Source organism: Rhinopithecus bieti, unplaced genomic scaffold (genome assembly GCF_001698545.2).
Source record: "Rhinopithecus bieti isolate Rb0 unplaced genomic scaffold, ASM169854v2 scaffold_61150, whole genome shotgun sequence".
Classification (NCBI taxonomy): Eukaryota; Metazoa; Chordata; class Mammalia; order Primates; family Cercopithecidae; genus Rhinopithecus; species Rhinopithecus bieti.
Genome location: NW_016823208.1, coordinates 93,470 through 104,964, shown reverse-complemented (window position 1 = coordinate 104,964; position 11,495 = coordinate 93,470). Strand labels below are relative to the sequence as shown.

Genomic DNA, 11,495 nt, shown 5'->3' with positions numbered 1-11,495 from the left:
TCTCTCTAGCCTCTTCTTTTCAGTCTAGAAAATTCAGGTTTCTCTTGGCCAAAATCTGAGTTCATAAGTCTTGAAAGACACACAGGTTGAATATCAATCCTCAATCCCACATCCCAGTAGCATTGAGAGGTATCTGGTATCTATATTGTTCCCCAGTTTCTAAATGGCCCTAGGGTGGGGGAACACCAGCCAAATCTCCGTTCCCTTTGCTTATAGGTGGACTTTTCATGAGAAACACAGTGCAGGAGCACAGCGCTTTCCGCTTTGCCGTGCAGTTATACAACACCAACCAGAACACCACCGAGAAGCCCTTCCATTTGAATTACCATGTAGATCACTTGGATTCCTCCAATAGTTTTTCTGTGACAAATGCTTGTAAGTAGATCTGCTTTTCCTCCCTTTGGGACGTTGGGGACCTCATTTGCATCTTTCTTGTGGCACTTAGGGTCTGTGTGTGTGCTGGGAGATGACTGCCTCAGTAGATATTTTAGGGGCTCTGATCCATCCGGTTTCATGCTGCATAAATCAACTCCAAAGGATACTGCTGAGGGGCTTAAGACAGTAGGAAAAACTCAAGACAGTGGGCAAAAGTCTGCTCCAAATAGTGTTTGATGCAAAAGTTTCATTTTCCTCCCTGCTAACCTAGTGTGTTCCTTCTCCAACACTCTCTCTCTCTTTTTTTTTAAACTGGGGGAAAAAAAGAAAGAAAAAAATAGCATGGTTGTTCAGAGAAATTTCTTCAGATGAGATTAAAAAAAGAATCAGCAGCTTCTTGATTGAGTCAATTCAGGATGTACATCACTTGACTGTTAAAGCTAGTGCCTGGCTGTAGGAACGAGCTGAATTTGACAATTGCCTAATGTGTAGGAAGCAAATATGAGAAATTCTGCAAACAAGTGACCTTGAGGGGCAAAACAGGCTGGGTTCCCTGGCCTCTTTCTGTCCTCAAATATTACCTTACTTACTGAGAGAGCTCTGATAGGAACTGATAAGACTACAAACTGATTGCAAGTGATGAATGCCTAGCGAACTGAGGAGAAGGGAGAAAATGGTGATCAGGTGATGATTTGGAAAACTAGTTCTGCCTCCCCTAGTGTTGTTCACCCCCATGATCGTTAACGACAACACAGTTCTTAATTTAGAGCAAGGAGGGGGCAGGAGGAGAGGAGGCTTGGAGCAGGAAAACTGAATATGGAAAGAGAAGTAATTCAGCCCCAAAACCGGTTCTGAAATCCTTAGCTGTACCCCGTGATTATTCCTCTGAAAAGGGGACATTTTGTAAAATACAACCAAAGGAACCTAAATGGCTAATAGCCTGTTGGACATATGGTTTTACTTGAATGGAATGTTTCGTGAGAAAGACTGAGAATTCTTCATGTAAGCTTATTTCACTAAAAGTTTTCACAACAATGAGGCTGAATATGGTATAAAATATGCTTTGCTTTTATGGCTGATGTAGTTTGGAATTTGGGGGTTTTTTCCTTTCTCTTCCAAGGGAGAAATGATGTTTATGTTTGGATGGGTGAAACTTTGTATATGACTTTCTTTAAATCCTTCTGCCTCAAAGGATACATGGTTTCCAGAAACTATCGAAAGGGTCTCTCTCCAAGGGCACAGGTTCCTTGGCTTTGAAGACTTGGGCCAAGGGGTTGAGGGGGTGACATACTCTGCAAGAAATATGACAGTTATCAGCTTTAAGAAAATTTTAGCTGAAGATACAGATCCTTATATGAACATGTTCTGAGATACTCCATATTTGACTTTCTTTGGCTTTCTGACATTGACAAAAATAGGAATTTATTAATTCCAGCTAAGTGTGAAAGTTACGAAATGTCTGTCTATACTTTACATCTTATTTTGGTAATCCCAGCCTGTCTCCACAGCATTTACAACACACATCTGACTCTTAATCCTGCAGCACTGTGATCTTGTCAAGAGGCTGAATCTCAAATGCAGCTTCCTAAATATCAATTAGAACAGATTTAAAACTAAATACATTAAACTACCAGGGTTTATTTTCATTAATAACAAATAATATTTATTTCAACTCCCTTCAGTGTCTTTTCATGGATGAGAACTGGGATAAGAGAACCATTTGGTTTCTCAGAAATGATTGATTTCCAAGGTTTTTGGTCCTGTTCTTATGGTCAAACCAGATTGACACCCACCAGCCCTAGACTGTCGGAACCCCACTCAAGAAGCAATCAGAAATGATTCTTGCCATGTGAAAATCTCAGGTTTAGGAAAAGGGAATAAGTCATCCATATTGGTATTGAGTTGCCTTATTGCCTTACCTCTCAGGGCAATAAGAGAACAACCATGGGAAAGGAAAAGAAATTAATGAAAATCCCTCACCGTAAATTCATAGCATTTCCACTTACAAGGCTGGGTTGTGGCTAGGGGCTTGAGAGTTTGGGAGAAGGAGTGTGGCTCACTGGGCAACAAGAAAAAAAATGAAAACGTGACCTTGTCCTTAGTTATGTCAAATACACACGTATGCATGCACAGACATACGCAGGAAAAACAGCTAGAAAAACCAGTGTTGTGTATCTAGCTGCCTGTTGCTTTCTCTGAAGACAGAGGAGGAAAGCTGTCATCTTCTCTGGTCCCTGAAACAGACATCTCTGAATGTCACAATCATTGAATGGGGGCCAGATCTCAAAGCTGTCTCCAGGCAGCTGCTGCCTGGTAGCTTAGTATGAGAAAGATGACTCGTCTAACCATAGTCTTTGAATGCAGAAACCAATGATTTCAAGGGGCCAAAGAAGCCCTGGAAGTGTTTCTCATTTCTGCCCCTGGCTTTGATTGTTCTTTTTCTTGTGGAAGTGGAGATCAAATATTTCCAACTGGCATGAAATTCTAGTTCAGCGCTGGAGCCTGACAGGTGACCCCCAGGTTCCACTCCTCCAATTGATCGCCCTGATTGTGCAAAGAAAAACCTCTGTATTCTCTGGCCTGCCCTTCTCTGGAGACCTAGGGAGAATTCCAGAAAACCACAGATGAGTCTCAATCTGGCCAACCACCTCTCCTATCTGTTTCAATATGGAACAGGCTGCAAAAATTAAAGAAACTTTCCCTTATCCCTAGGCAAAATTCCTAGTTTCAACTTTCCTTAGCACTAGAATTGATCTCTTCTCATGATCTTTCCTGCACCCTCAATCCTGAGGCAGGCACACACTTTCTAGGGTGTAGGTGTGCAGGTAAACAAATATACAAAGAATAAGCAAAGGGTAATTCCTTCATGTATGTGTCCCTGTTCTCCATTCTCCCTCTGCATTACCCACCCCTACAACCTCTGACAACCTATTTGAAAAGTTTCCTTGTGATGAATCCCAGGCATCAGTTATTTAAAGACTCTTCTTCATCAGAAACCAATTCTTTTGCACAACCCCCAAGAGGTTTGCTTAAGACAGACTCCAACTTTATTCCATGTCTTACAAGGCCAATAAGAGCCGCACTGGCTTTGAAAGGTGGTTAATTTGGGATCTCAACTCAGAGATGGATTGAAGTTTATCTAAGAGACTCACCTGATTTGAAGCACATGTTCCCATTTCATGGGAATTTATAGAGTTTGCTGCCTTACTTTTTAACTTAGCTAGATAACCCCAGAACCAAGAATGGTGTGAATATTTTGACTTCAGGATACATACATTCATAGACACATAATCAGTATATATGAAAAGAGATATATACACATGTAAGTTACTTGTTTGTTCTTTAAAAAGCAGATTTGATAGTCCTAAGGCTTTGGGGGCAGGGATATGGAAACACCAAGGGATTGATGTGTCCCATTGTGTGGCTTTGCTGTCCTGGTTCCTCAGGAAACGTCGCCGATTCCCTTGAAGTCCCCTCCTGTGTCTTGCTGCTGTGCACTTGTAGTGCACTCCACACTACACCGCCCCAGCCTCTGCAGTGTCAGCTCATTAGCACACAGATCTCATATTCCCTCTCCGCACTGTCATTGCAAAAATTGCTGTTGTACACCTTTACAGCCAACAAATGTGCTTGTGGATTACGCACTGTTTGCAAGAAGCAGGGAAAAGGCAAATGTAACCTTAAAGGTTATTCACCACGGAATTGTGCTCTAAACGCATTGGCTTAAATAAAAATCTGTTGATGGAGGCACAATGGTGATGGTGAGATTGAGAATAGGACTTAGGAGTGCAGGCTCTAATGGAGTCCCAAGTAAAATTCCTTTTGCTGGCTAAACCTAACCCATCAGATGCAAATTTTTATTCCATTAATTTTTTTCAAGCCATTTGAAATATACCTGCTGAGAATACACTCCTTTTATAACTGAGCGCATTTCACTACCAAATATACTTAGCTGAGACAGGTTTCTTTCTCTTTCCTACAGAGTCACAATCTAATTATCTAATTATTCTAATTGCCAAAATCAATTTAACTATTTATGTCCATTTGGGAAGGAAATGTCTCCCTTGATCCTATTCTTTGCAATTTGGTGGGTTTTGTTTTGTCTTGGTTTGGCTTTGGTGTCTGTCCTTTCCATGTAAGATTTGGAAACCAGGTGAAGACTCCTGGGATCAAGATCAAGTCTCCTTCCCTTAAACAGATTTTGCCATACTACCCAACATTGACTGCTCTGGCTCCACTCCCTCCCTCACTCCCCCTCTTCCCTGCCTTTGTGCCTTTGCTGCTCTCCCTCTCTCCTCTGTCTGCTGGCCAGCCTTCAGTAAGCTTGCCGGCTTAGCTCACTTCTCAGCACGTCTGGCTTAGCCCCCTGAAGCACGAAGACGTTGCCTTAGTGGTGCCAGTCAAAATTTAAGTCACCTTTTACAAGGTTTATTATGGTTTTAAAATTTATTTTCATAGGGTGGGGGAGGGAACAAGCTGATGCTGTTCATTTGGGCCATAAAAATAGATGGCAATCAGCAGGCTGTAAAGGTGAGCTTCCTGCAAAGTGTATTACCTCCCCTAGAAGGCAGCTTCTTATTGATATACTAAATCAGGGGGGAGAGCAGCAAGAAGGGTTTGAAGGAAAGGAATAAGGGGAATTATTTTGTTCTCCATGTACATTTACTGCAAAATGGGCCATGGTTTTTCTTCCTCTCTGCAATTTTAACTTTTTTCCCTAAANAACGTCTTAGATAGAGACTGCAAAATAAATTTGAAGGACCTTTCATAAAACCATCTATCTTCAATGAAGGTCAAGCAAATAATCTGTATACTTTACCTGCTCCATTAAAAAATCAAGTTTTGACTTTATTCCTTTGGCTTTGTTACTTTGGGTCTTATTAGATAAAATATCCACAGGAGGGTGCAATTAAAACCCCAGGTGGGGGTGATAGGTATCCTTTAGCAGCACTATGGGAGTTGTGCAGACACAAAAGGAATTCCCTCCAGCTTGGTAGTTGCTCAGAAACTGTCTGGGCTCCAGATACAGAGCTACAGATAGCCTCAGCCTGTGTGTGGGATGAGCCTTGAGCTAAAGCAGCAGCCCCTAAAAAGGGTCAGTCCTTGCCAAAGGTTAACATGGACAGAAATTGTCTTCCCCATATTTCTACGTCTTCTATTGCCATTATTTTCTTCTCTTGCTCTATCCGTCCAGTTTGTCTAACCTCTTTTGCTGGTCTCTAACTGCCTACTCACTGACCAGCCCCTGATTCTGGCATCCCATCCACACTAAACTTACCTAGGGACTATTTTCTACCCTAGACTTTTCCAGACCTAATTCCCAGACCTTCTCCTTCTCCACCAGAATATTTCTATTCTTGGTCCATCCTCCAAGGATGTAGAGTGCAGTAGGGCCTGCACTCTACTTTGGGGGTGACAGCTTTATATCTAATATAGGTATATATTTCATACATATGCAAGTGTCAGATAAATGGTAAAGGGTTAATATATGTAACAGGGGGAGTGTTTGCTTTAAATCTAGGGACTATGGGAAACATACTGCCTCGATTTCAAGGAAAGATACTTAAATAGGAGTGTTTCTGGGTATTATTCACAGAGTGACCATTCACTCTACCCAAACTAAAGGTCAGCTGGCTTTGGTCATAGAAGACTTTTACAGGCCAAAGTACAAGTCTAACTGCACATAGTAGGTTGGGTGTAAGTACACCCAAGGCATAGGCAGGTTCAACTTCTTCATGTTGAATCTAAAAGCCTTTGGGGGTAATTTGGGAAGCTGCTAAAGTTCGTAAGTATTTATTTTATTAAAGAGGCTGTTGTGGAGTCTGAACCTGCCTATGTGGGCACTGTCAGGAGATGCACTGGCACAGAAGGAAGGTTATAGGAGAGGATAAGGGTGGGAGAGAAGCTGTGTTTCCAGCTGTAAGTTTCCTTTCCCTGGGATGGTATGTGGAATGCCATATTTAAGAGGTAACATCCATCTCACAGTCACTAAATGGTATCTCTGGAGGTATTTGGAAGCATAGTTAAGCAGTATCTCCTCCTCCCTCCATCCTTCCCTTACCTTGTCTCAAACATACACTCTGGCCTCCCTCCCAGTGGAAATAACCAGCATAGTCTCTTCTGTATTTCCAGTTGGTCATTGGTCACAGAAGTGTTTACATCCCATGCTCTATCTGGACCTCCCTGTTCCTCAGTTCCCAACTGTCACTGGCTTCTTAAGCAATTATCCTCAACACAACCATCATTTGATCTTATTTGGAGGGTGCAGGGGAACAAGGATAAGAATAAGGAGAGGAAACAGAGCTGGTAATGATCCCTCAACCCTATGAGGCACAATTCAGTGTAGAACAGCACTTCTTAATTTTTCATGTGCACACCAATGACCTAGGAATCTTGTTAAAACAAAGATTCACATTCACTAGGTCTGTGATGGTGCCCAAGAATTTGCATTTTTAGCAAGCTCCCAGGTGATGCCAATGCTTCTGGTCCTGGAACCACACTTTTAGTAAGAAGAGCCCAGAGGAAGGAGACTGTGATCATTAAAGGAAAAGGCTCTCGCAGACAAGCTCTTATCCATGTTTGTATCTTCTTGCCCTCCAAAGAAGGTTCTGCAAGAGACACATTTGGCTCATTCTTACTCAAGTATGTATCTGTCACATTCCCAACAAGCCCGTGTCCATTTCAGCCAGGTCTGTAGATGGCATTACTAGATATCTGATGATAGCATTTAGAGATGTTTTATTGTAGGGATGTGGAGTGGGGACTGAAAGGCAGGTTCAGAGAGGAAGTAGATCATGAGCCCGGGTGACAGTGTCTTGGCTTCTTGCCACACCCCAAAGTGCCCCTTTTAGAAACAACCTGCTCAAGAGAGCGAAGGTTGGCATGCAGTTCCAACTCCCTTTCCACTTTGCTTCTCTGGGTCAAGGCATGCCAGAAGGAGGCATGTAACATCTGCTCCTCAGCTGTCTGACTTCCCTTAAACAGGGTTAGAAACAAGAAGTACAACACAACCTGAATTCTCTCTGGTTCCCTAAGAGACTGAAAAATTTACTCCATTTTCAAGGCCTGTGCCAGGCACACATTGATGGGAGGGAAGGGAAGTAATGTCACTTTCTAGCAGACCTGAGTTGAGAACTGCTCCAGGGAAGTCATTAAAAACTTACCCAGTGTCATTTGAGTACCGCAAAATAGCAAAATTTCCCGGAAAAAATGCCCCCCAACAGTGTGCCATTAGTCTGAAATTCCACAAATTCGTTTATTTGTATTACTGCACTGAAAGCCTGTGCCAAAATGCAAGCGTGCTATCTGGAAGGGAATAAATTAAATCCTTATCAGTCATTAATATTTCAACCAGAATTCTCTGTTCAGATTACCACCTGTTACCTTGCAGGATCATCCAAGGGGGCTTTCCAAGACAGATAAATGACCCAGAACAAGATACCTGCCCAAGGAAGTGAGGCACCAAATGGATTGTGGGCATTCAGAGGGGCACTGGTAGACTCTTGAGGATAAGGAAGATTCTCTCAAATACACTTCACCTATTTTTCAACATTTGACCTTCTCCATGGATAAATTCTGGTACTTTATTCACTAAGATTTTAGTTATCTTTAACTATTTTAGTTGCCTTTGACTGAAATCATACCCTTCTGATGGTAGTGGGCCTGCTGCCTGTTCTGTGTGTGGTGTTTGCTGCAATAGGTGATTTCAGCTTCAGGATTTTCCACAGTTACTGTGGAAAATTTTTAAAGGTAAAATCAGTTTGTGATGAGGGGTGGTGAGAATTTTTTTTAAGGTTTTAAAATTGTTGTGATCAAAATAATTCCCTCTCAATTATCCATGATTGGATGAACTACCTTGCCAATTACTCATTGCAACCAGGGCCCTCATCTTTGTAACTCCCCAGAAAGGGGTCAAGCCACAGGTGATAAATGAGATGTGAAGGGGTCAGGACCCAGCTCACAGAGGGGTAAGTTCATGGGTGTGTGTACAGGTCTTTGTGTAGGTGAACACCCTTGTACAATTAAGATCAGAAAGGCCATTAATGTCCAAAGTCAGTCAGAACCTGTTACACATTCTCAAATATCCTAGTACGTCACTGCAGTTTCCAAAGCTCCTTGTTCATTAAACAGTGTTTCTTGAATTGGGCCACTTGCTTTAGAATCACCAGAGATGCTTATTAAATATGAATTCCTGGGTCATACCCTAGACGTACTGAATCAGAAAATATCAAGATAAGCATTTTACCAAGGTCTATGGGCAATACTAAATGCACACTTTGTTTAGGAATCATAGGTTTAAAAAGCCCCAGTACTACAGAGATATACAGATTCAGATTGAATATTTATTGAATACCCACTGAGCACCAGGTATTATGCCAGGCACTTTCACATATGTTACTTCTCTATGTAACTGAGGTGCTATTGGCCTATGCAAGCATTAGAATTTGGCTTTCAGGCTGGAAATCTAAGACTTGGAAGAACTAGCAGACTAACCTCAAGTCATAGTCTCTGAGGGAAATAAAACAAAATGCTCTTTGAGATGGTAAGTAGAGACAAAGGAATTATTTTCATTTTGACAATGTTTCTTCCTTTCTTTGCTTATTAGCTAATGATTCGTCCTCAGACATGCTCTGAACTAGATGTCATGGCAAATGCCAACCCACTTATTAAAAATAAATGTATTACAATCAGTTCATATAGCAATCAATATGCCCTCTTCCCCATCCTTGCTATCAACAAATTTAAAACCAGAGCTAAAATAATAACAGCTACCATTTATTAAACCCATACCACATGGAAGGCACTCTGCTAAGCATTTTACATGCTTTATCTCATGGAATCATCACAATATTGCCACAGGCGAGGAACTCTCATCCCCACTTTCTAAAAGAGGAATCATAGGTGGTTCAAAATGTATAAACAACTAGCTCAAGGTCACACAACTAGCTAAGTAGTGGAGCCAGGATTCGACCTGAGATCTTCCTGTCTCTAGAGCCTGAATCAATTTCAACTTGGGTTGAAATTTCAAATGCATATAGGGGCTATGCTGACCACATAAATGTGGTAGGTAATTGGACCAGGTGTGTTATAATAGGGAATGGTGGGGCCTATGGCAATCCAGAGAGTCCATGCTTCTGCCTGAAGACATTCAAATTCAATTTTCTTAAACCACTATGGGACAAACAAAGTGCCTGCAACAGGACCTAGAGGGACTGGGAGTGGAAAGTACACGTTTCTGACCTCTGTACTATACTATACACCTCCTTTTAGCAGCTAGGTTACTGGTTGAGGAAAGTTCTATTAACTGGTAGTTATAACTACTGAGAACAGCAGAGAGAAAAGCTCTTCTCAGTAAAAACTCTATTTTGACTTTCTTCTTATAGTGTGCCATCAAAGTATCTCAATATGGTAGAATTTTTTCTCCTTTGTGGAAATACTTGTGGTCCCATGTACATATACTGTATATCTAGTAGCTTTTCATGACTGAGTGCCAGCTCGACTCTAACTAACCTTCCCCCAGGCAACGCGGAGGCCCTCAGCAAGGTCAGAATGCTGGCACAAGGTCATTAATAAGCGCTCAGCAGATCAGAAGAGGTACATCACCATTGGCGGGGGGAGGGCTGTGCTTTGGGACAACTTCTTAGGTTCTAGAACATGCAAACCCCAGGCCCACAACTGGGAGGCCACTGGGTCAAGTAAGGCTATGTCAACAGTCACTCAAGGTAGGAACTTCCCATATACTCTGAGAAAGAGGCTCATCAACTTTAGACCAGGGTCTGAAATAGAGATGTACTGGTTGTCTGGAGTTGTAAACTAACCTAACCCAATCTGGTCACTCACAATCATTAGGTACTTTTTGTTGGATGTTAATAGCCTGCCATAGTTAAAGTGAGGCTATAGATCTTCTCCCCATTAACCTCACTACCAGCTATAACAGCAAGACTCAGACAATATTCTACTTCTCATTAAAATAATAGCAAATAGACATAAAATAATTGGATATCCTGTTCTGTAGACTCAGTCAAGTTCAGCTACCTTTGCTTCTAGGTGCTCCAACAGCACCTTGCATGAAGGTTTACTTGAGGTACACAACACAACATTCTAGTAGCAGGATTCTGCTAACCAAAAGTCCCCATCAGTGGCTGTCCACAAGACAATTTACAAATCGAACCTACAGTACCATTTTCTCTAAGGGATAATATTATAGAGTTTATTAGATGCTTATATTTTATTTATGCTAATTTGGGAACTCCTCTACCATATTTCTAGCCAGTCTACATATGTTGAACACTATTAATTTCACCAACGAGAAGTTTAATGTTAATTAACAAAGCCTCCGGTGCTCATTGGAGATAAACTCCTGAGGTGATTATTAGAATCATTTCTTGATTAGAATTCTTTAAATGCTGAATAACTATTCCTTGTCTATGTATTTCCAAATGAGGGTAACTGACCACCCCTACGGTATAGATTAAGACTAAGTGACCCATATATACACTACACAATTTATGTTGAAGTCTTATGAAATAACCTATAGGTAACAGAACATTTGAGATATCATGTTTCCTATGGCCTTGGAAAACAATAAAAGTTGTAAGAGCAATAGGAGGGTGGTGGAATGAACAATGAGACAGAAAGTAGGAGATCTGGGTTCCAGTCTCAGCTCTGATATCCACTGCCTGGATGACCTTGGGTAAATCACACCTATCTCTGGCTCTAGTTTTTATCATTTGCAAACTAGGGAGGTTCTTCTGGATGATGTTTGTGACTTCAATCTTTGACATTCTATTGGCCGGGCGTCGTAGCTCATGCCTCTAATCCCAGCACTCTGGGAGACCAAGGTCAGAGGATCACCTGAGGTCAGGAATTCAAGATCAGTATGGCCAACATTGTAAAACCCCATCTCTACTAAAAATACAAAACTTAGCCAGGCGTGGTGGTGTGTGCCTGTAGTCCCAGCTACTCAGGAGTCTGAGGCAAGAGAATCACTTGAACCCAGGAGACGGAGGTTGCAGTGAGCTGAGATCGTGCCACTGCACTCCAGCCTGGGACACAGCGAGACTCCATCTCAAAACAAAAAACAAACAAACAAAACAAAACAAAAACCAAACAACAACAAC

At 41.7% G+C, this 11,495-nt stretch overlaps 1 protein-coding gene across 1 annotated transcript in view; it reads left to right on the top strand.

Moving 5' to 3' along the window:
- Positions 1-11,495, top strand: part of LOC108521483 (glutamate receptor 3-like) — an 83,856-nt gene that overhangs the window by 13,360 nt on the left and 59,001 nt on the right. The window contains exon 2 of the mRNA XM_017861339.1: positions 217-375. Within this exon, the coding sequence (XP_017716828.1) occupies positions 217-375 (159 nt within the window). The remainder of the gene's footprint in view (positions 1-216; positions 376-11,495) is intronic.